A 22,888-nucleotide genomic window follows, 5' to 3' on the forward strand; every position below is an offset into this window, starting at 1 on the left:
AATACTTCAATAAGATATTAAAAACACATGATTATTAGCTTTGTTAGTTCCAGTTTAAATGATCAACTACTGTGCACCCCAAAAGTGATAAACTAAGCTCTAATACAAACTTTATTTTGTGCCTTTTTTCTTGCAACTACAAACACTCCAGTTGAATTTTATATTTTTTGAAAAGCTCTTGTTAAAAAGTGAAAACTTGAGTTCTAATAATTATTTCACTAAGAATGTTGTTATATATTTTGCAAGCTATGTTTACTTTATTCAATAAGATAATTTGCAAATCCTTACATTTTAAAACATTAAATTTGAGTTTGACACCACTGACTTAATGAGATTAATCAAGTTGTATCTAGTAATTAAAAAAAAAACAGAAATGGAAAAATGAAAACAAAAGTTAATGCACTTTAAATGTAATCTTGTCATTTAAATTCACCTCTAATTTAAGCAATAATTAGTAAAAAAAAAAAACTCTCTTCTGCACAATACCAAAGCATTTAAACACACTCATGATGAGCTATACTCCAGAGGAAAACTCTTCAGAGCATCAACAAACCAGCAGATGTCACAGTTTTCAACGTTTGCCTCTCTTCATCACTTCCTGGTTGGTTTGTCTTGACGTGCTTGAAGCAGCACAAAGTTTTCAGCTCATAAAAAGTGTTGGGCGGGCGTTTCCGGCGCTGCTCTTCTCACAGTCGTGTTTCCCCTTTACAGTTTTGAGCTGCAGTATTATTAGCAGTGGCAGTCAAGTCCAGCCTTCATGACAGCCCATTTCTACATTTTTTTTTGGCCTAAAAAAACACACACACAAATAAAAGGTCTTCTTAAAACATCTGAACTTGATTCCCTTTCCATGATTTTTATGGACCTGGAAGTCAAAAAAAAATAAATACTACATTTCTTTGTGGGTCTTAAACTAGTTGTTAAATACAATAACCTAAAAATTTTTTTGGTTTGTTCCCACAAGCAATTAGTAAATATTTTATAACAGAAAAGCAAACTGCTCAACAAGTGGAGTATTAAAAAATAAATACATATGCACCGCTAAAAGAAAATTTGCACAATTATTACTTATGGAAATAAATCTGTTTGGCATTAATTCAGGTGTAATCTGGGAGTTTTGCATGTATCTCTTATTTGACTACAGTTGGTCAAACCAATCATAGAATGAAATGAAGTGATTTTTCTGATACTTACGGTCAGGTTCTTCAGCCATCAGGGCATCTGGATGAGGTGCCTCCCTCCCTCTGCTTGTTGAACTGACGACCAGAAGCTTCAAAACAACAAACAGTATTCACACCTTTATTCTAAACAGGAAACAAATCAGTTTATCTGTGGAGTCAACAGGTAACCTGATCAATTTAGCAACATGTGAGAACTCATCCTACATTTTACCTTATAAGGCCACTGAGCCGCCTGGCAGCTGGAGCCCCAAGCCGACGCAGGTTTGTTCTCCATATAAGGGTATTGCGCTTCTCCCACCTTCAACACCTGGAGTTCACCTGAACAGGAGGACGTGGGCCTTCCCCTCCCCCACGCAACATGTCATATCCACGGCAGCATCATGTTTGCACTTTGAGGAGAAGGAAAAAACAGTTGCATGGAGGATTTTGTGGTGGGGGCTCGGTGTAATTGAAGTGCAAACTCTGAGATTCTAGTCAAAACTGTCACACCTGTGAAAAAGGGGGCAGGTTTGGAGGAGGTCTGCTCATCAGCCCTGGCTCCTCCCCCTCCATGAGTCAGGCTGCTCTTCTGCTTCCTTATAAGAGCTCTTGGCACTTTGGCTGCTGCTGCCATTTTTCCTTCCTGCTTGTTTCCTCCACACATCAGAAGCAACATGGTGAGTAGATTTCTGAGAGCTGGTTGCATGAAGAAATGAGCTGTTAGAGATGTTTAGTGAAGGTGTAGAGCAGACTGTTTCTTTGGGAATTATCATTTTATTGTTTGGCAGAAAATAGATATATTTTTAAAAATGGGTCAAATCAGATTTGTAGCAAAGAACTTCTTTGTTTTTTAGTTCTTTTTTAAGGAGTTAAGGACAAACTTTGTTGAATACTTTACTAAAGACATGATCTGTCTCCAAACCGAGCAGACTTGACATGCCTCAGACGTGAGCTTCTTGGGGTGGTCCTGTGCTAACATGTTCCACAATGACTGGAATGTGAGACAAGCAATTCCTTCAAATGACAAGGAAGCAGCACAAGAAGGAGTTGTTGGTTCTAATGCCTCCATTGCCAGCAAGGCTGCCTCTCCTCTAAGCTCATGAGCTTCCTGTTTCTTTACTTCTGCTTTTCTTCTTGAAAGCAAAAAAAAAAAAAAAACCCTGCCGTTTAACCACCCATCTCACCCTGGGTTGTTAGAAAGTTCACGATTTTTAACCTTCATTTATCCATATTTGTCTTTAGGCATCTGGGGTACAAGTACACGATGATGTGAAGAACATCATGGACGAAATGAAAGTGGTGAAGGCGGATTCTGACCAGAATGAGCGCATCAGACTGGTGGTTCTTGAAATCAAAGATGGCTTCATTGTGATTGAGCGGATTTTCCGGGAGAAGGACCTGGCCAACCAAGACGTCTTCAAGCAGTTCCTCTCGCTGCTGGAACCCTCCAAATGCTGCTACATCCTGTACGACTGCCACTTCGAAACCAAAGAGTCCAGTAGGAAAGAGGAGCTGGTCTTTGTGATGTGGTAGGTCCTCGTCGGTTAATGGTTAAAATGTGTTGTGGAGCACCTGGATGACAAGGTTTTGTTCTCACCAGGGCCCCTGAAACCGGACATATCAAGGAAAAAATGCGATACGCTAGCTCAAAAGACTCTCTTAAGAAGATCCTGACGGGTATGTCCACTCAGAAATGTTTAATTTTAGTTTTTTGGGCCTTTGTACTGAATGTTCTCATCTTTGCAGGTATCAAACATGAGCTGCAGATGAACGACCTGTCAGATTATGGGACCAGGCAAACTTTTGGAGAGCGGATGGGGAAAGGCGTCGTAAAACTCGAGGGCATCGATCTTTCTTGAATCATGTCACAAACTGTCTCCATTTCATCACAGCCGACTGAGTCACATTTTTAGACGTTGTAGAAGCTCTTTTGGACCAACTCCACCACTGCAGGGTTGGTTTCTAAATGTCCACATCAAAATATTGGGTCAATTAGACTGTAGTGTATTTAAAACTCTGGAATAAATTGTTTCAACTCCTTAAGTACCCCAGTTAATGCTTTATCTCCATTGATTGTAACTGCAACTTTGATCAGTGTCAAACCTTCTCCACTGCAGCAGGAATAAAAATATACATTTGACAACTTCTTTTAGAATTGTCATTCTTTAAGTATCTGACTTAAGGCTTCAAAATGGCTGCTCACTCTACCTGGAACATTGCTTGAGCTCAAAGTTTTAGTTCGTGAAAAACTTTAGATTTTTGAAAGTTCTGTAACGCCTCGAAGGCTGACGCCCCACCTGCCAGAGCAGCACAGCCACATCCTGGTGTCACTGCTTGCCAGATCAAGACCATATAAGGAAGTGAGATTAGGCGGGAAGTCTCCAACTTGTGTTCTGCTTAAAATTCACATGAAGCAGCAAATGAAACATCGATTCTGCTCAAGGCAAGTCCTGCAGAAGCTCCTTGAAGGAGTTTCAGGATTAATTCTTAAATTACAAGTTCGACTGCAAATGTTGCAGTTTAGCAACACTTCCTGAAAGCAGCACGTCTCGTTTCCGATCAGGATGTTTGAAGCAAACTGTCACATCAATGCAGACACAAGACTTAGTGCTACACTGTAGTTTATTCATTCATACAAAAACCATGTCAGCCAGCTACAGAGTACTGTATGGATAGACCATAAAATGTTCCCGTCATTCAACCACATAGAAAAGACATACAAAGTAATTGCACAGGTTGATGCACGTCCCACGTACATCCGGTTTCCCTTTTAACACTGAACTATAGGGTGGGGGGTGTAATATAAGGCATAAATAATTCCTGACAGTTGAAGATGGAATGTGGGTTTCAGATTACAGCAGGATTCTCTCTAATCTTACTCTGAAATGATCAAGTCCTACAAATGCGATCAACTACAGTACAAGAAAGAAATTTTTGGAATCCATAAGGCCTTTTTGGTAGATTTTTTAGTGTTTGCAAAGATCTTCATCTCAGACGGACGTGCCTTCCTTCAGTTCCACGTACTCCCCCTAAAAACAAACCAGGATTAGAACCGGAGAACAGCGGGGAGATCTGAATGTGTTTTTTTGTCATCACCTTGCCCTCCAGGTGTTCCTGTAATGTTCTCACAGTCTCCCTCTCTTTGGTCAGCTGCTCCTGAGTGGCTTTGAGAAGCTGCTGGAGTTTGGTGGCTGCTTGGCCCAGGTCTTTGGACAGCTTCTTCTCCTTCTCCAGGCGCTCCTGTACAAACAGCATTACTTCCAATCAATTGAAAGACTGGAGATTGGTTTGAACATTTTTGCTGCTCAAACAAACCTTCAGTTGAGATACGTCTTCTGTGTCGGACTGAGGAGATTCCTCAGAAGCTTTTAGGAGCTCGAGCTGGGCCTTCAGCTCCCCTATGGTCGTCTGTGCCTACAAGTACATGAAGAAAGGAAGTTAGTTTGACGGAGAACCTGCAGAAAGTGCAGCAGATCATGAGTAAAAGCAGCTTCAGGTCTGAGGATCTGCATGAAGGATTCATTCTGCGGTAGAACTGATGCACACAGACTGAAAGAAGGTGTGAGCACGAGCCAGAAGATCATTCACCGGGTTATTTCCTGAAGTTTGAGATAAAAGGTTGTTAAAAATACACAGAACATGCTGAGGAAGAGCATTAGTTCAGAGGGTCACTAAAGTGCGGTTAGAACTATCTTCAGAGTACTGGACAGACTGGAACAGCAAAACCAGAAGACAAATGTCTCGTTGGGTTTTCTGTGAACCTGAACCAAAACTAGGTTTCAGAGGACGGAAGGTTCGGCAGAGCTGCTCCAGCCGCTGTCCAGCACACAGACAGGAAATGAAGGGTGCCCCGAGACTTTCTGCACCCTGACCTGACTAGGTTCAGCCTCAGCCGGGCCGTTCTGCTCTCCCTGAGCCCGCTTTGTGATCTCGCTCAGCTGCTCCCTGACCTGAAACGGGAAGTCACCACTGAACTATTCCACTGGATCCTCACAGAGGACATGAATGTGGAGAAAAACATAAAAACATTCCTCCTGTTTGCATTAGGGACACCCCGATCCGAGTCATTTGATTTTGAATATCTGCCAATCCAGTACTTTTGAAAATTTTTAAAAATGTTTTCTCCTATTTTTATGTCATCATTTCACAGAGCACTTCTGTAAAATAGTTTAGACAATCAAGTATAATAAAGCAACTTTCAATAAGAAAAAAAAAGTTCACTATTAACAAGTAAAAATAGGAGATAATTAGTCATGTGAGAAAGTTTGGTGACTGTAACTTTAATATCTCCAGAACTATTTAGTATTTTTGATTGATTTTGATCCACATTAAAAAATCCAGAAAATTAAAAATATTTTTTTCCAAAACTCTGTCTGAATTCAATGATGAATATTCAAGACTAGCTCATATATATGTGACCATTTATTCATTTTGGTTGTGTTTGAGACACTAGGAATTTTATTTTTCTTCTCCCAGAGCTTGCGGTTTGTAGAGGCTCCCTTGGAAGCCGTCTCACCACTAAATTTCTATTTAATTCTCATTAAAGAGTACAAAATATTTGTTTCTGTTGACAAGTCTTTTTAGGTCTTTGTTTGCATTCAGAAAATCATTGAAGGCACTTTTTTAGAGGACAGTTTTAAACGTTTATTAAAATCACTTTAACTTTATCAAGTTTTTATGCGCCTCCTACTCAATTTAGTTTTGTATTCTTTTGTACTTTGTGGCAATAAAATTATCCATTCATGATTTGCAGAATTCAAGTAAAGTATTTATCTGTAATAATAAGCTTGAAATATTTAGCGCTGATCATAATAAATATCCGATCCCTAATAGTGATACAAAATCCAATCGAGTCTGACATCACGTGATCGGATCAGGACATCCCTAAAGTGCATCACTTATAAACTCATACAGGATCCAGGGAGGAAAACTATGCAGGAGAACTCACCTGTCCAAGCTCCTCCTTGTGTGCCTGCGCCTCCTTCAGGGCCAAATCCAGCCGACTCTGACTGTCTGCCAGCTGCAGCTTCAGCTGAGCAAAGAGCAGACAGATGGTAGATAAGAACCAGAACTGTAACTCAGACTGGGATCTTCAGCAGACCGACGACTGCATGGCTGGTTTCACACACAGGCTATTTTCTACCCAAGCTAAAGAATTTAAGATTGACGGGTTATGATCTAAAGCTTTTCGTGTACCTCCTCCAGCTCCTCTGAGGTCACCAGGATGTCTGACTGCTTCTCCAGCTGAGCCTCCAGAAGCATCACCTGCTCATTCAACTGCAAAGACAAATCCTTTTTTAACCGTCAACTAAACCCAAATCCAGGTTTCAGTCAGAGCTCAAAACAAACCTTCTGGATACTTTGGTTTTCTGCCTCCATCCTGCTGACCTTCTCCAAAGCCTGGCAAAAAAGGAGAATGTTAGAAATGTCGGCAGTTTTTCAAAAAAATAAATAGACGAAAAAAAAAAATCGAAGCTCACCTCCTTCAACTGCTCCTCTGAGTTCGTCATCTTGGACTTCCACACCTGCTCCTCCTCTTCCACGCTCTTCTGTAGATCCTTCAGCATTCCTTCCTAAAAACCAACAGGCCCAAATGCATTAATGAGTTCTGCCTCTTTAATGTCCCGCTTCAGAAGGCCAGTCGCTCACCGTTTCGGCCAGAACTGTCCTGTACTGCTCACACTCAGCCTGCAGGGAGCGCTGGCTCTCCTCTGCCTCCTTCACTTTCTCAGACAGATCCTGAAACAAACCAAGAACTTCAGTCTGGTTCTGACAGAAACAATCAAACTTTAATAGTAAAACTTACTGGCATCTCTGTGGTCGACTGTTGGCTCTGCTGGATGAGAACTTCCTGAGCTTTCTGGGTAAATACTTGGAACCAGTCGAGCTAAAAGAGGACACAACCAAATGATCTCTGAAGGGCTTTTGTTGTAGAAATCAAAAGTTCTCTGGTCTGTTCCTCACACCTGCTCTGTGTCCACTGAGATTTGAGGGAACATGGACTTGAGAGTCTCTTTGGTCTTATTCTGAAATTCTGCCAGTTGTGCCGAAGCTTCCTGCTGCAACAGAAACAACCATTTGAGATTCACGACAACCCGATCAGAGCTGCGAGGCCACCGGTGCAATACAGGTGACTTACTGCGTCTGCTGCAGACTTTTCCCTCGCCTCTCTCAGCTCCGCCTGCAGTGATGTAACGAGGGCGTCTCTCTCAGTCAGACTGTAAAACATGAAAACAGACGTGAATCTCATCCACTGCAGCAAACGGACTGAATGAGACTGAAGCTCAGCGGTGGGTTCTTACCTAGACTGTAGAAGTGCCAGTTCTGATGAAGCATGTGACTGCAGACAGAAACCAGTTACGGATAAACGTCAGATCTGAGCTCTGAAAAGAAGCTCAAGTTGACAGAGGAAAGCGTACCGATGTGTTCTGAAGTTGCGGCATCTCCTCTTTAAGGCGCTGAAGTTCATCCTGAAGCGATGAGACCAGGCTGGAGTCCTCACTAAATGAAACAGACACGGTTAAGAAAAACAAAAATAGGAGGAGCCACATTGGATTTTTTTATGCTAATTAATGAGGAAAAATGGCTGCACCTCTTTTTTTGCTCGAGCTCTGCCACATTTTTTTCCTGTTGGAAAAAGAGAATGTCTGTCATTATGTGAGCAGCATTGATGGCAAAAACTAGGAGGTGATGAAGAAGGATGGGAAGATAAAGACCCACTCTGAAGAAAAAGGCGTTTTTAACATGTTCTTGTGAATTTTTTCTGATGTTGGAGGACAATATATTAAAAAAGAAAGCTTAACATTTCATTTTGGAGAATTTTTTTAATTCAAATCGTTGTGAAGACAAAAAATGCAGTTTGAAAAAGATTTCTAATGTAGAAAATGGGGCCACAAGCTTGTCAATGGATAGAAGGGGCGGCCCCGCCCACAACTTGGAGACTAATTTCTAATAAATTATTGCCACTCTGCTGAAACTATGTCCTAGAAAACTACAGTTTTTTTTGTGGCTCAAACAGAACAATCATAATTAAAAGGCCAAATTTGAAAACATTTAAGTCGATCAGAGTGGGTCTTTATAGAGCAGAAACTGGACTCACAGCCACTTCCTGTTTTGTCTGCAGCTGCTTCAGCTCCTCTTGGAGCGCGCTCAGCTGAGACTCTCTCTCTGCAAGGCTGTAGAAGAATCCCAGGTTAAGATCTGAAGAAATCAAAACTGCCAAAAAAGCCAAGTAAGAAGTCGAACCTGAGCTTCAGATGTTCCAGCTCTGCAGAGTCTTCCTGCTGTTAAAGAAACAAACACGATTGGTCAAACTAATATGAGTTTGTCCTTTCCTGCAAAGAAAATCCAACTGTCCCACCTTTTGGCTTTCCTCCTCTTTTTTGTTCTGACTGGCCTCCAGCAGGGAGGTGATGGAGGCTACCTTCAGCGTGAGCTGGCTTTTCTCCTCCCGGGTCTCCTCCAGCTGAGCAGTGAGGGTCTCCACCTGAGCAGAGCGCTCTCGGATGTCCGCCTCCAGTCTCCCTGTTTGAGCCTGTAACTCTGCACGGATACATTCCCGATCACATCGTGGTCCAAGCAGATTGAAGACAGACAGTAGTGGAGGTAAAGCTGTGAGGTCTCGACTCTCTAACCTGAGAGCGCGCTGCCTTCCTGCTGGGCTTTGTCTAAAGTGGCCTGCAGGCTGACGTTTCTGCTCTGGGTCGCTCTGAGCTCCTCGCACACCTCGTCCAACCTTTTCTGCAACGCCTGCTCCTGGTCGCTGTGGCTGGCCTGAAACACAACCAGGAGGGGGCAGCAAAGACCCGCTCATTTACTCATGCTGCTAATTTCATACCAGCTGAGTTTAAGAATCCCCAAATGTGAATAAAAAAAACAAGGAGGAAAAGTCAGTGTGATATTGAAACTATTCGTTTATGGAACAGTAAAACAAATTCCACGTTCAGCAGCTTCATTTTTAAAAGAGTCCTGCAGGAAGTGTTTTCGACATGTAGGAATGTAGAAGTGTTCCCGCCTGTCTGTGGCTGCGTGACTCGTCCAGTCCAAATGTTACCGTTCAGAAAAACCACAGATTATTCACGGCGGCAGAGAAAAAACTACATTTGTCATCAATTCTGCCTGATAGCTGCTGATCTGTGCTTTAAATACACACGAAAAGACTGATTTCTGTCAAAGAGACAACATTTTAACAGTTTGCTTCGAAGAACAGACATAAGTGAGAAGCTTCTCGGCTGACCGGAGGAAATGCAAATAAAGGAGAACTGTGCTTCCTTTCTGAAAGTGTTTAGTTCTCAAAAGACTGCAGCTCCTTTAGCTGCATGGAGGGCTGGGATTTCACAGCAGAGTCGGTCCCTGACTTACTAGCTACAACCAGCGAGAAAAGATAGAAATGTGTGCAGAAACTGGGACTAAACCCCTGATCTGGTTGGATGTGGCTGCTGGAATGACAGAGTAAACATCATAAACAGCCGGCTGGGCTGACCTGTAGCTGCGACAGCTGCTTCTCGGCAGCAGAGACTTTGGCCTCCAGCCCTTTCCTGGCGTGTTCTTCAGCGAGCTGACTCTCAGTCTTCTCTCCCAGCTCTTTGGTTAACTTTGCACATTCCTGGCGGAGCTTGGCTAGCTCTGCGTTTTGTCTGAGAGTAGGATTAAAAAAAAGCAGACAAAATTAACACACTACCAACTTTGCAACTCAGCACAACATGGGGATTTTTGTAGAGTCTATTGCTGCTGTGACATGAACTTACTTGCTTTCAGCTTGACTGGTGGCCTGGTTGAGTGCGTCTCGAAGGATGGAGTTCTCCTGCTGCAGACGAGCCAGTTGGGCATTGGGCCCTTTTTCCAGTTGCTCCTGCAGACTCAGGATCTGAGGAATTTTAACCGTTATAAAAAAACTGCAACTTAAAGGAGAAATCGAAATAAAAAGACAAACAGATCTGGTGTGGGGAAATATTTGTTTGTGGAAACCGACCTTGGCGTTGAGCCGCTGCGTCTGGGCCACGTGGTCCTGGTAGCTGGCCTGCATGCGGGCCTGCAGAGCGATCATTTCTTGCTCCCTCTTGCTCAGCTGAGAGCTGAGTTTGGTTTCCACATTGGCCACTTTGGACTTCTCAGCAGAAAGCTCCTGATAGACACATCAGTCACACTAAAATCAGAATAAAATCCCCACACAAACACTTCCAAAAAAAAGCAAACACCGTAATCTGTTCCAAATGTTCCTCATGTTGACGCAAAAACCACAAATTCAATCGTTAGTTAATATTCCAAACTCCTCAAAAGCTGTCTGGATTCAGCTCTCAACTTTTCCTCCAGTGCCCCCTTTAGGACAAATGACAAACTGCAAGGAACTAAATAATAAATTGTAATAATTACTATTTAGGAGGAATATTAATTACAGCATGTGTCAGGAGGATGGGTCGGAGATTCCTGCACGTTCTACCTACGGATTGGTACCATTTGAATGTATCCGGCACCAAACCGGTACTTTTGAGATGGTTTTAGTGCCTAAGCATTGGTGCTTTAAAGCTGAAAAAAAAAACATTCAAATTTTTTCCTGAAATAGTTTAAAGACCTACTTCAAGGAAAATTGTATTTTGGGTTTTTAAAATGTGTCACAGGGTGAAGGCAAGTGCATGAATGTGTCCAAGATTCTTTATTTAGTTCTGACAGTCTGCAGTGCAGAGCTGCATCTCTTTTTTTTTTTTTTTTTTTTAAATATTTTGAAGTAAGCGTATTTCCTCGCTACGATGACAGTCTTTTTTTGGAAATCTGTACAAGTACAAGCTACTCTCATCCATCAGGCCGCTGTATTAGAATTTCTTACTGTGAAGTACAGACAAACTTTCTTTTGCTTCATCTTCAGTATTTTGACTGAAGCTCCGCCCACAATTGCTGGAAAAATTAAACGTTTGGCTAGAATTGTACAGCAAAATTAAACCGAATAGAAGTGACTGACAAGCACCAACTTCCACGTTTTTATACAGTACCGGTACGAAAGTCACCAAAGTTCTACCTTGGTGAGTTCTCTCAGACGGTTCTTGACAGCAGAAGCATCCTCCTGCTCCACTGACAGCTGTTTGTCTTTCTCCTCCAGCTGCTTCTTCAACACAGCCACCGGATCTCCTTTCTGACTGGCCTGAAACACAAACAGGAAGTGAACCCCAGTCTTCCAGCTGCAGTCCTCCTCGCCCGATGGGGGCGGGTCTTACCCGGTGCCAGGTGTCCTGGATGATCCCCACTTTCTCTGACAGGATCTCAATGAGCCTGTGTGCTTCCCCCTCACTGAACATCATGCTGCTGATGGTGGACACCAGAGCCTTGTAAGGCAGGTACAGAGGAGCCTCAGCAGAGTCCACAGCTGCCGCTGCAGAAGCTGGAAGGTAAAAGCAGAATCCTTTAAGTTCAAAACAAGCGCCCGGTCCGCATCGGAAAGGCCGAGCAGCTCCTCCTCCACAACAGCACAATAAACATGACTGAATTATTGGTTTCTGCTTTAGTAGAACACAGAGTTAAGACTTTTCGTTGGTAATGAAAGCCTGTGCGGCTTCGGATGGGTAAAAATGGTGGAGTGTTGTGGCACCAGGCAGAGACGAGCCCTCAGGCGAAGGAGAACGCCAACCCCCTCCTCTGTGCTCATTGTCAGAGTCACTGAACGGCTTTGTGAGCAAACAAAACAAGGCAACAGTGTTTGGACAAGCCGCGGTGCTCTCTGGCCTTCAGATCCGAGTGCCAGACGTTAGCTGCTGATGCCCGAGTCCCGTTGGTGCAGGGGTGGAAGTTCACCCGTCCTGGCAGGTTGTTTCTACCTCACAATGTGGGGGTTTTGTTTACGCAACCCAGTCATTCAGGCGTGCTCTCCATCCTGAGACCAAAACAAGTTCAATCGCCAGTGTTATGGCTAATGCACTTCCTGTGCAGACACACTTTATCAGCTCAAAGGAGAGGCCTCATTTGGAGCAAACAACATGGATTTAGGAGAAGTTGGGAAATACCACCTTAAAACGTGCAGGCTGACAGGTCAGAGAGAAGTTTTACACAAAAAGATAAAACAGATCTACTGACCAGGCTCAGACTTCTTCTTGGAAGCCTTCTTCTTGGGCTCCTGAGTTTTGGCGGCAGCAGCAGGTCCCTGTGAAGATCCCACCGGGGGAACCGCCATGACCGGGACTTCTTTGATGACCGCCTCCAACACCGGCGCCATTTTAGACGAGGGTGCCGCAGACTTGGCTGGGGCTGCAGCAGCCTTGGTGGGTGCAGGGGCGGGCTTGGTTGGGGCAGGAGTCGACTTGGCTGGGGCTGGGGCAGATTTGGCTGGGGCAGGGGTCAAAGCTGGAGCTGACTTGGCAGACGGAGGGGCAGATTTTGTTGGTGCCGGCACAGACTTGGGGGCAGGAGCTTTGGCCGGGGCAGATGGTGGAGCCTGGTTTGCGGCAGGTGCACCTGAAGGTTTCACAGGTGCAGGAGTCGCCGAGGACTTTGCGGGTGCAGGTGCACTCAAAGGTTTGGCAGGTGCTACTGACGGTTTCACGGGTGCACTCGAAGGTTTGGCAGGTGCTACTGACGGTTTCACAGGTGCACTTGAAGGTTTGGCAGGTGCAGGAGCAGCCGAGATGGGCTGAGTCGAAGCTGGTTCAACCTTGGCCACCTTCTTCTTCTTCTTCTCTTTAGGTGAAGGCACAGGTGACGGCTCAGCAACAGCAGGGGGTTCAGGTGCAGTTTTGGTTTGTACGTCTGACTTCACCTCCACAGTAGGGGCAGGCTGGATGACCGGAAGGGGGGCAGATTCAGCCGGTGGTGGGGCAACAGCAGCAGCAGGCTCGCCGGCCGCATCCGTTTCAGAGTCGGCTTCAGCGGCCTCCTCGGTCTTCTCCTGCTCCGGGATCTTTCCATTGGGTTTGTCGTCTTTCTTCTTCCCACGGCTCTTCTTCTCAGATGCTTTGTCTTTCTTCTTTTTGTCGGAGCGAACCGTCTGTACCTTACCCAGCTCTCTGCGCTGTTTGGCTAGCGCCTCCTCGTAAGAGGTTTCCTTCATGGAGAAAGTGGAAACGAGGGCAATCCCAAGCGCAGAGATCACCATGAATCCACCGAACACCACAATCCCAAGGGTCTGGGGGTCATAGATGTCCATCATTTGGTTTCAGTAAACCTAAGAGGAAAGTTGAGAACTTGTCAAAATTGGAAACAACCAGGGAAAACTTTAAGTAAAAGGAAAAAGTCTAAAAAATAAATCTTATAAGAAATTTATTTATGTCACAATTCACCCAGAATCTGGAAAAACATGAATACAAAGATGTTCGAAAGGAGGAACAGTCATCAAACCAAAAAATGTATTTACCTTAAATGCCCACAAGGTGGCACTAGTGTACACTTTCCCCATTCATCTGAACCAGCAGAAAATTACATAGAAAGTTTCCCTTCAGTTTAAAGTCTTTTTACTACAGTAAATCACTTATCCACGCAGCTGAATTTAATTCCCACAAACTGGTTAGTAAGAATGTCTCATTTAAACAAAGTATGTATAAAATAAATGAATGTAGGTGCTACAAAATTTAATTAGAGTCAAAAGGTCATTTGTATGATTTTTTTTAATAATGTAAAATCAAAGTTGAGGAACTAAGTTGGTCGAGAGTGAAGAAAACAAGAAGAAAAAAAATGGATGCAGAGGAAAAGTCAGATTCTTGATTCTGGCTGGAGTTAATTTCCTGCCCTGTGAAAAGATTTTGAATGGGCTGCAACTGCAGACAAAAAGTTTAGCCCACGGGGTGGAAAAAAAAAAAAAAATGTGGTGACAACTTGACAGATTTTTCCTAATTTGTCACATGTAAAATACACAGTTTTGACCAAACAGAGTATTTAAAAGAAAAGGTAAAATTTGTAGAAGTACAGCAAGACTTTGTTGGAAGAAAGTCTTGAAGAAAAGATGGTCCAGCCTCCTGATGTGTGGAGTCACACGTCAGTGCATCTGCACTCAGACTGAGCTAAGGAGCAGAACTTGAAGTGAAATCACTCGGTGTTGACTGAGGATAAACGTGCACTCAAACATCCTTAAGACTAAGCCCACTGAGGTGTTACAGGTGATGTGTGCTTTCATTAATGAGCGCTGGAATTTCCACGTTAGAAGCGCGTTGATGGAAATATCTCCCACAATGCTTTTTTTAGCTAAAGTTTCGTCTAAGATGAACGCGACATTTATTCACAAACTCGTCGTTTTTTATTAAAAATAATAATAAAATAAAGTTGGGCAAACATTTGTACATAAACGCTCATTTTTAGTCAAAAAAAAAATTTAGCTAACCGCCACCTCACCACCATATGTTTAAAGGGTTTTCCCCAAAGATAAATCTGCCAAACTCGTTTGTTAGAATAACGAGTACGTGACCTGTTGATTATTTTATATTGTTTAATCACAAAGAAGCTTCCCAGCTATCGATATTAATCAATGAACTTTGCTTTCAAAGTGTCGCTTTATGGAATAAATCTGCGCTGCTGCAGAGGCTAGGATAAAACCAAACAGATTACAAAACGCTGAAAAACACGCAACTTTCATCGAGTTTTCGTCCACGAATAGTTTCCTTAGACGTTAGCGGTTGGTAGCTTTTCAAGCTAACCACTCCTGACTCAATGAATCAAAAATTCCAAGAATTACACACTTACTCCGCTGCGGATGAAGCTAAGTCTGCTTACTTCAAGGGAGACGGATCGAGGGCACAAAAGCTTGCAGTTGGAGGTGAAGTGACTTTGGTGCGAAGCTGCTTTTTATTCCCTTGCTATCAAGCTAACTTGCTTTTTCCCCCACTGTTCTCCCGTCACTCCGCTGGATCCGTGGTCTGCTGTGAAGTCGTGGCACTTCGAGCTGGCAAGACGCGCTGGCCCCTTGCCCCTGAGAGCTACCATAAATTCGAGAGGCCTGTGATTGGTTGGAATGAGGCCAACCGGAAATTGGCCTGATGGGACTTGTAGTTTATGTGCTAAAGTAATGCAAATTGAAAATATTTCCGTAAATGCGCATTTGCTTTAATAATACCTACAAACAAATATGTTTTACAAATAATGTTGCGGAAAATAATAAATTCCAGAAAATAAACTATGTTTTGAATACATTTCTGATTTTAAAAAATATATATTGTAAAAAAAAAAACTTTAAAAAAAATGAAAAAAAAGTTAATTATTTTAATGTTAGAATCAATTAAATCAGTTTCTCAGTTTTTTTTTTTTTTGCTTAATTGAAAACATGCAAATTTAGCGTGTACAAAATCTTAATCTGATTTACATAAATCCTCAGTCAGTCACACTACCTTTTATTTGCATACATGCCCTAATGGATTTCCAGCTTTTTCAGTCTTACTTTGCTGTAATACCACACTCACCAGCTGCCAGATTCAGTTATAACACTCTTTAGCAGTCTTATAAAGTTTTTAAACCTGTAAAAAGGTATTTGTGCCTGCAGTGTTCGAGCACATATCTAGCAAGTGGATTTAAACTCATTTTAGAAGGAAAACTGCAAAAAGGAGAAATTTTTAAAGTAAAAAAAAGACCCAGTCTATTATTTAGTTCTTTCTTATCGCAGGAGGTTTTGTAGAATTAAAAGTGAGACAAAGGTGAACTTTACTTATTAGGGGCTTACTGCTGACGTGTGTATTAGTGTGAAGAATTTAGGAGAAACGTGTCAGAGCGCTTAGCTCTTATAAAAAGGACTCTCAAACTGCTAATTTCCCAGCATGAACTCAGCAAAAAAATATAATAATTGTGAAAATCTGATTTGATGGACAGTAAGATAAAGCACCTTGAGCCTACTCTGTTTCACCAAGGCAACATAGACGCCTTGGATACGTCAGCAATGTGCAGACACATTATCATCATTATTATCGTTAGTGTTTTTTTTTTGTTTTTTTACAGAGCGCCTTCAGAGCTTCTATTTAAGGAGGGATTTCATGAGTCATTCCTGCAAGTCCTGTTTCAAGGCTTCTGCCTGCATTAGTCATGACCTTTCTGTTGCAGTGTTGAACAGTGAGACATAAGGCAGGTGCTTTCACAGTAAGATTATTTTTAAAAGATCTACTATAATTGAATTCATCCCATGTGAGGACAGATCTAATGATTCAACCCCGAAACACAATAGATGAATGGACGGATGACCTAAGCTGTTGTTTCTGCTCAAATCCTTATACCTGATTGTTGAAGTCTTAACGAGGTTTCTGGCATGCTAATGAGAAACCCAAAAATCTTTGTTTAATCAATTTACTGACTGCAGAGTGAGTGAGTTCATCCCAGGTTTAATGAGTTTCTTCAGTTCTTAAAAAGAATTAAACAGGTTTTGCAAAGTGAAATAATCTGCTCATATTTAGAAACAAACCAAAAGAGATTTTTCAACTTTTACCAAAGTTACAACTGCAGGCTTTGCTCTTTGGATTCATTTCTTTAAGCGTGTGTGTCTAAAACTGTTTGCTCTGATTACAGATGGTAAACTAATCTGTTTGCAGAGATATTTTGCAATGCGCTCATTGGCTGCGGTCTGTGCTTTTATCCAATCAGTGAACAAAGCCAGCCCCTGCAGGTCACCCTGACTGCATAACAGGGGTCATTGTTATTGACAAATCTATCATGCATATTCCGCCTGTGTGCGAGGGATTGGTAAAACTTTGCGTGACGCTCTTTTCAGTTACTCTAAAGCTAATAAAGAAGTAAAAACATAGCATTTATCTTTTTTTAACCGGTAAGCTAAGGATTTGGAATGAGTGGTGCAGACTTGAAGAGGTTAAAGTGGGCTACAGTCACTTCCTGAAGGTTATGTCCGCAGCTGCGCGCCGTCAGAGCTGCTCATGCAGTTTGGTGCAGCTTATTCCCGTGAGATCTTTGGCATTTCCTCAAAGCTTACCTAATCCACCACACTGTCCCATTCCAGGATCCAGTGGTCAATGGATTTAACACAAGCATGCTTACAGATGTGCTTCAATTCAGTCAGTAGGCAAGTCAGGGGACGGAGGAACACCGCCACCTGGTGGCTAAAATTCAGCAAAGCATAAGAAAATAAATTATCAAAACATATATTTTTTTCCTAAATAATCTGCACAGATTTTGTTCAAAACCAAAAAGACAAAAACTGAACATCAAGAGTGAGATTTGGGAAAGTAGAGTTTTATTCAATGTCATTATCACAAATTTATAAAAGGCAAATGTTTCACTAGAAAAGTATATTGAAAAGAAAGTCGCATAGTTGGAATCTTTTAGAAATACATTCAATTTCATAAAAAACTATAATGCATTTCAACAATCCACTGAGCTCGGCTTGATTGTAAAACTTCTTCCAATATCATTAGTGCATCTTTTTTTCCTTGCATCTTAGTTGAAATATATTAAGTCTAATAAATGAAACCACATCAGTAACACAGAAAAGGAAACAACACGAGCAACACGCTGAGCTGGATGGGATAAATGAGATGCTGAGGACATGTGGTGCAAATGAGCGTTTTCGGTTCACATATTGCTTCATGTGGGTTTTTAGCCTGGATTTGACTCATTTCCTCCATCACAGAGATGTGAAAGTAAGGCGATGGATCCGACAGCCCGGTTCCTGCGGTTTAGTGCAGCTTTCTTCAATCCCAACTAATTTGTTTTTGTAAAAATCAAAACTTTCTGGTGTGTTTGTAAACTCCTGTCAGAAGCCTGAAAGCCCAGGAATAACTTCTCAGAAACTGGTGCTGCTTATGTGGAAAACTGTTTACACAAAAAGACATAAATGAAGAGAAAGAGGTGCTGTTTTTCAAGATTATTGAGAAACACGGACAAGAATGAAGGCAAAAACATCATCAAAAGGCAGGAAATACAACGAAGTGCAGGAGCAAAGTGTCAAATCCATGAGTGCTGCAAAAATACAGATGTGAATTCTGACCGTCTCAGTCAGACGGAGCTCCACGGCTGAAGAGGAGAAGGACTTTGTAAACATACAGACGCTGTGCTTACAAAGTGGCATCAGACCCAGGTGTGGAGGGAGAGGGGCCTTCAATCCGTGTCCATGTACGGCACTGAAGACGGCCAGCCGCTCGCTGAAGGAGGGACGTGAATGCTGCTGGCGAATCTGTCAGTTACTGCTGAGCAGCTCAATGCATCCTTGCAAAAGAGTCATGTTGTTCTGTGAAGAAAACGCAGGTTTGGATGGAGTCCTGACAAAACTCACTTCAGTCTGACGTGCCGTAAAAAAACACATTTCTATAAGCTGTAAAACCTGAATTAATAAACAGTGTAGTCTGACATGAATACACTTCAGCTGGACATCATCCAGACTAAATCTGGACACATAAAAGGATCTTTTTGTTCAGCAATTACATTTCCCCAGAACTATCCCAAAATTCCAGTCCATTTTATACTGCTTGAATAAATCAACTTGTTAAGGTCATTAAAATACTAAAGCAACCTTTAAACAAATACCTGTCACTAAAAGTTACACTTATTCAAATCTTGTGGCCCTCATTATACCCGTGCTAGATCACAAACATTCCGGACCAAAAGTATTTCTGTTTCTCACCTTGGCGTGTTTTACTTCAAGCTCAGCCATTTCGACCAGGTTCTTCCTGAAGGCAACAACACGTCTGGCCTTGAAATTAGTGAGTTCTGTGGGAACAACACTTTGCAGTTTAAAAAAAAAAAAAAAAAAATGATTCTCACACACAAAAAATAATAGAATTAGTTTATGAACAAACTGACCTTTCTTTCCAGACTCTGAGAGATTGTCAAATTTCTGCAGGCAGCGCTGCTGGTGCTCCTCTGCCTGAGAAACGTCCTTGCCTTTGAGCCGAGCTTTGTCCAACGCCTTGTTGGAGTTCTCGTAGTCGGCCAAAGCTCGGGCTCTCCGGTACAGAAGGTCCTAACAGACATGAAAAATGCTTAAGATAACCAAAATGCAAAGTTTATCTTCTGTTTTTATTAAATTACAGTGTAAACACTAATATTTGCCAAATAATTACTAGATTTGGTTAACACAGAAAACAAAAGAATATCTGATTGATTCTAACAATAAAAATATTGTATTTGTTATGCGTTTCTTGTGGCAAATGGACCTTGAGTCTGTAATAATAAAGATCAAAAAGCTTTGCTTGAGCTTCAAATCCCTGCCAGGATACAACATTTATTCAACCAAAAAAAAAAAAAAACTGCAACTGGATTCTGTTTGTTTGATTGATTTGATCATTAGTTTCCACAACACGCCTAAAACTGTACAAAATACTCAATGCCAAAGAGTTAATGTTGTCTTTTTTAATTGGAAAAAAAAAGATAAACTGTTATGGTTTTATAACAAAAATTAACATTTATAGATTAAATAAAAATGTATAAATCCAAAGAAGCAAATACAATTATATGTCATAACTTTTGCAGTTTGTTTCAAACAATAAATTTCAAAGCTAACAATCTTTTTGAAATCTTGACATTCCATTTGGAATGAAAACTATTTCAATGGAACGTCTGTGTCCTTCCTATGTCGTTGTAAACAGCTCATGTGATTGGCAAATTCAAAATCACCACATGTTTAGAGGATTTAGTAAAGAAACAATAAAAAAAAGCTTTATGAATAACATTTCCAATAATTCATAAGTAAAAATTCACATGAATAGCTTATAAAAAAAGGAATCCAGCTCTCATATCCATACTATAGTCTCACATATTTAACTGTCCAGTCTGACGGGCAAATTTAATCACTAAAAACCAAACATCAATCATTTTTCCTACTCATTATTATAACTTTAGAAAAGGCCAAAAAAGAACAAATTCAGTTTAAAACAGCAAACATTAAAAAAAAGAATAGCACATGTTCATCCACCTCTCTCCACCTCTTTCTTTCCCATCCATGCGCAATTTTGCACAAAATCTGTGTATTATATTACTTAAATTGCATTTGCCTTACTGTCCCGTTTTGACCTCTTTCTATTGCTTGTAATGTTTACACATTACAATGGCTGGAGCATTATCACTTTGTTAGACAGTGCTTCTTCGATGGTTTGCACGAATGACAGTAATAAAGAAATCAGAATGATAATAAACATGCTGCAGCTTAAATCTGTGAAAAGCATCTCACCTTTGCAGCTTGGATGTCCCTCATGTAATATCTCAGTAACTCTGTGAGTTTCAGCTCCTCATCTGATGCCACTCTCCCTTCCACTTTCTTCAAACACACAAAAAACGTTATTTTAATAACTTAAAGGAAATTGTAGAATGGTGATAAAATTATACTTACTCTGAGCTTCTCAAACAGATCGGAGATATGGTCCAAGGTTCTGAAAAAGTTAAAAGAACACAACATGGAGAACTGGTGTTGCATTTTAACACACATTAGTTGTATGTAACTAGCCTTTAATGATAGTTAAACATTCAGCACTTACTTCTTGTTTGCTGTGCTCTCTTCGGCAGACAGGCTGTTTAAAGTGGCAGAAAGGCGAATGTAATCATCTGCAATATCTGCAAAATCACAAAAATATTTGTCATCACTGAACGTGTATTTATACAGGTTGTAAGGTACACGTACTTTTGTGAGAGCGTGTCATTTTCTCCGCCTTGGCAGTGGCATCTTTTATCTTGCTGAAGTAGTCGAGCAAAAACGTCTTCTCCTGCTCAAAAAAGTCATCCACTTCCTTTTTAGGGAAACAAAAGCATGCAGAGGGTCATTGAGGAAGTGAGTGCAGCAGCACATGTGACGCTTGAATCAGCCCCACCTTTACTCCAGCGATGAGGACCTCGTCTGCAGACTTAACCATGTTTTTAAAGAACCCTCCAAACATCTCCTTGGCATTCTTTCTCCTGACACTCAGCTAAAGTCAGGGATTAAAAAAAAAAAGATTGCAGTTTAAATCAGAAGAATGTAAACAGTTGCAAAAAATGAAGAAAAGAGTAATCTGTGTCTGCTTTTTTAAATGAAATAAATGTAATAAAGTTATTTAGTCCAGTCAGCAAACTCCATCGTCACTCACTAACAAAGACTATACTGATAAGCCTAACTGCTGATCACAGCAGGAAGTTGGCCATGTGTCACTGCTGTCCAGCGAGCTCCACTTCCTCTCCTCCAAACTGAAAATCTAGAAAAGCAAGTCAGCATTAAGGACTTACATCCTGGTCATACTCCAGAAAAATCTGAAAGTTTCTGTCTTTGCTTAAAATGGGATGAGACGACAGTCTTTGCAGGAAGACTTCATGAACTTGAACGGTTTTCTTGAAGACAGCCAGGTATTCACTGCCCAGAGGAAGAAGAAGATACAAAAGAATTCAATGTGGCATGAAGTGAGGCCGCAGAACATGTATGATGAGCAAACTCACGCCTCCAGCTCCTGCTTCATTTTAGTGTATTCCTCTTTTGTCATAGTGGCTTCACCTTCCCCAAGTTTGTGCATCTTCTCTCTGGGGCTCTCAAAGTCAGGCTTTGGGGGGGCTGGGGGTATCTGAAAGTAGTACATAGAAACTATAGTTTTCTTCAATAGGGAAACAGTCGCCTTTAGAAAAAGTGCAATTCTAAATTAATAAAAGAATAAAAAACAAAATAATATTAGAGCACTAATTTCTTATAAGGGTATACACATGTCTGAGCTGATGACAACTTCTATCGATGCATATCAATGAGGTGGGACTCACTATTAGACCAGCGTAGTCCTCAGTTTCAACCAAAGTGTCGTGTAACCAGATGAAGTCTTCATGCTGCCTGGGAACAGAGAACTCTGGCTTCTGGAATGAGCTTAGTGTGGTCTGACAAAAGAAAAGTACAGGGAGTTTTAACATTTGAGCAACTGCAGCTTCACTGAATGATGCAAAAATCCATTTTTTTTTTTTTTACTGTTTACCTTTGTGTGGACCGTGAACTTGACTTTATCCCTTTCACAGAGCGCGTCGGGGATGTCGATGAGAAGAGATGCATCATTGTTTAAATCCACAGACACAGAACGCAGCTACGCAGAAAGAAATTAAATATATCAATTTCACACCAATGCAGGGGCTGAAGATTAATTCTACAGTACAACACAGTAACAATAGAGAGGAAAATGTGTAATTTCCAAATCTGCAAATGTACTAATTAAAAATGGAGAAACATTTTCAGGGAGCATCAGTGGAACTCCCTCATTGATGCAAACATAGATATAAAATGGAGCCCTAATAAGTCACTATAATGCAAAAATAGTCCACAAATCCTCCATCTCCAATGCTTATCAAAGGAAGACTGCAGTGTTGCAAAAACTTTTTATAAAAAAAAAAATTACAACATGCCTTTAAAACAAAATATCTATCTATGCAGCTCATTAAAACATTATTTTCAGAACAGATAAACTCCAATCTGCAACACAGCAGATACTTCCTCAATGAAGGAAACAGGGGAAGCCGGTGTGGGCAAAACGCCTGAAGGCACATGCTGGATCCTGCTAGGGCTTACAACATGGTCCACACCCAGGCTGGACACTTAGATTGTAACATATCAAACAACTTTTACAACATGATTTCCTATGAATTCAACATAAAGAATTATGTTGAAACAATAAACAACTTTAAAGACAGTAAAGCTAATCAAAAAGGTGGTTGTTGAATTCCTAAAAACTTGCAGTTTACTGTAAACAAAAATAATAGGCAGACTCAGGATAGCTAACTCCACTGAATCTTTTTATTTACATAAACCTTTAGCTAGAAAAATCCGTACAAACAAAAGCTTTAGACGAGGAAGGGGAGGTCTGAAACAGTGAATATACTTTAAAAAAAAAAAAAAA

The 22,888-nt window shown here is 41.3% G+C and overlaps 3 protein-coding genes and 2 long non-coding RNA genes across 9 annotated transcripts in view; 2 read left to right on the plus strand and 3 right to left on the minus strand.

Moving 5' to 3' along the window:
• Positions 1 to 249: 249 nt before the first annotated feature.
• On the minus strand, positions 250 to 1,540 carry LOC112162270. 2 transcript variants are annotated; one of them, XR_002922040.2, is made up of 3 exons: positions 1,393 to 1,540; positions 1,195 to 1,270; positions 250 to 788 (listed from the first exon to the last, which is right to left on the minus strand). It is a non-coding gene; the product is annotated as an uncharacterized LOC112162270 (long non-coding RNA). The 2 variants fall into 2 exon arrangements; XR_004949234.1 differs by having other exon boundaries at positions 1,195 to 1,540.
• Positions 1,541 to 1,694: 154 nt separating this feature from the next.
• On the plus strand, positions 1,695 to 3,303 carry cfl1l (cofilin 1 (non-muscle), like). The gene is made up of 4 exons (XM_024298045.2): positions 1,695 to 1,837; positions 2,403 to 2,689; positions 2,761 to 2,837; positions 2,907 to 3,303. Exons 1-4 carry the CDS (start codon positions 1,835 to 1,837, stop codon positions 3,017 to 3,019), a joined length of 480 nt encoding a protein of 159 aa, XP_024153813.1. The 5' UTR covers positions 1,695 to 1,834; the 3' UTR covers positions 3,020 to 3,303.
• Positions 3,304 to 3,764: 461 nt separating this feature from the next.
• Positions 3,765 to 15,048, minus strand: rrbp1a (ribosome binding protein 1a). 4 transcript variants are annotated; one of them, XM_024297163.1, is made up of 26 exons: positions 14,814 to 15,048; positions 12,222 to 13,305; positions 11,369 to 11,532; positions 11,173 to 11,295; positions 10,132 to 10,284; positions 9,908 to 10,026; positions 9,643 to 9,796; positions 8,795 to 8,933; positions 8,521 to 8,702; positions 8,406 to 8,443; positions 8,260 to 8,335; positions 7,753 to 7,787; positions 7,580 to 7,661; positions 7,463 to 7,500; positions 7,300 to 7,378; positions 7,127 to 7,216; positions 6,967 to 7,047; positions 6,810 to 6,899; positions 6,641 to 6,733; positions 6,510 to 6,560; positions 6,357 to 6,437; positions 6,109 to 6,192; positions 5,033 to 5,110; positions 4,476 to 4,574; positions 4,257 to 4,400; positions 3,765 to 4,189 (listed from the first exon to the last, which is right to left on the minus strand). In XM_024297163.1, the coding sequence occupies exons 2-26, from the start codon at positions 13,288 to 13,290 to the stop codon at positions 4,151 to 4,153; spliced, it is 3,381 nt and encodes a 1,126-aa protein (XP_024152931.1). In that variant the 5' UTR covers positions 13,291 to 13,305; positions 14,814 to 15,048; the 3' UTR covers positions 3,765 to 4,150. The 4 variants fall into 4 exon arrangements, with proteins under 4 accessions (XP_024152931.1, XP_024152929.1, XP_024152930.1 ...); XM_024297161.1 differs by having other exon boundaries at positions 7,127 to 7,219; XM_024297162.2 differs by having other exon boundaries at positions 7,127 to 7,219; positions 14,844 to 15,028.
• On the plus strand, positions 15,013 to 18,226 carry LOC112161751. Its single transcript, XR_002921947.2, has 2 exons — positions 15,013 to 15,132; positions 16,056 to 18,226. It is a non-coding gene; the product is annotated as an uncharacterized LOC112161751 (long non-coding RNA).
• The window catches only part of snx5 (sorting nexin 5), a 6,133-nt gene continuing 518 nt past the window's right edge, over positions 17,274 to 22,888 (minus strand). The window contains exons 2-13 of the mRNA XM_024296811.2: positions 21,977 to 22,081; positions 21,771 to 21,881; positions 21,459 to 21,580; positions 21,252 to 21,375; positions 20,861 to 20,956; positions 20,674 to 20,779; positions 20,531 to 20,606; positions 20,386 to 20,425; positions 20,227 to 20,313; positions 18,861 to 19,020; positions 18,682 to 18,767; positions 17,274 to 18,288 (exon numbers count right to left, since the gene is read on the minus strand). Coding sequence (XP_024152579.1) covers positions 18,238 to 18,288; positions 18,682 to 18,767; positions 18,861 to 19,020; positions 20,227 to 20,313; positions 20,386 to 20,425; positions 20,531 to 20,606; positions 20,674 to 20,779; positions 20,861 to 20,956; positions 21,252 to 21,375; positions 21,459 to 21,580; positions 21,771 to 21,881; positions 21,977 to 22,081 — 1,164 coding nt within the window. The 3' untranslated portion in view covers positions 17,274 to 18,237. The remainder of the gene's footprint in view (positions 18,289 to 18,681; positions 18,768 to 18,860; positions 19,021 to 20,226; positions 20,314 to 20,385; positions 20,426 to 20,530; positions 20,607 to 20,673; positions 20,780 to 20,860; positions 20,957 to 21,251; positions 21,376 to 21,458; positions 21,581 to 21,770; positions 21,882 to 21,976; positions 22,082 to 22,888) is intronic.

Source organism: Oryzias melastigma, linkage group LG15 (assembly GCF_002922805.2).
Source record: "Oryzias melastigma strain HK-1 linkage group LG15, ASM292280v2, whole genome shotgun sequence".
NCBI lineage: Eukaryota > Metazoa > Chordata > Actinopteri > Beloniformes > Adrianichthyidae > Oryzias > Oryzias melastigma.

Excerpts from the sequence above, each read along its gene's own strand:
- cfl1l (XM_024298045.2), top strand. Across the intron at positions 2,690-2,760 it reads GAGCTGGTCTTTGTGATGTG|GGCCCCTGAAACCGGACATA; the intron begins GTAGGTCCTCGT and ends TGTTCTCACCAG. Across the intron at positions 2,838-2,906 it reads TCTTAAGAAGATCCTGACGG|GTATCAAACATGAGCTGCAG; the intron begins GTATGTCCACTC and ends TCATCTTTGCAG.
- rrbp1a (XM_024297161.1), bottom strand. The coding sequence starts at position 13,290 with ATGATGGACATCTATGACCCCCAGACCCTTGGGATTGTGGTGTTCGGT. Across the intron at positions 5,111-6,108 it reads ACAAGGAGGAGCTTGGACAG|GTCAGGGAGCAGCTGAGCGA; the intron begins GTGAGTTCTCCT and ends TTCCCGTTTCAG. Across the intron at positions 4,401-4,475 it reads AAGACGTATCTCAACTGAAG|GAGCGCCTGGAGAAGGAGAA; the intron begins GTTTGTTTGAGC and ends CTGTTTGTACAG.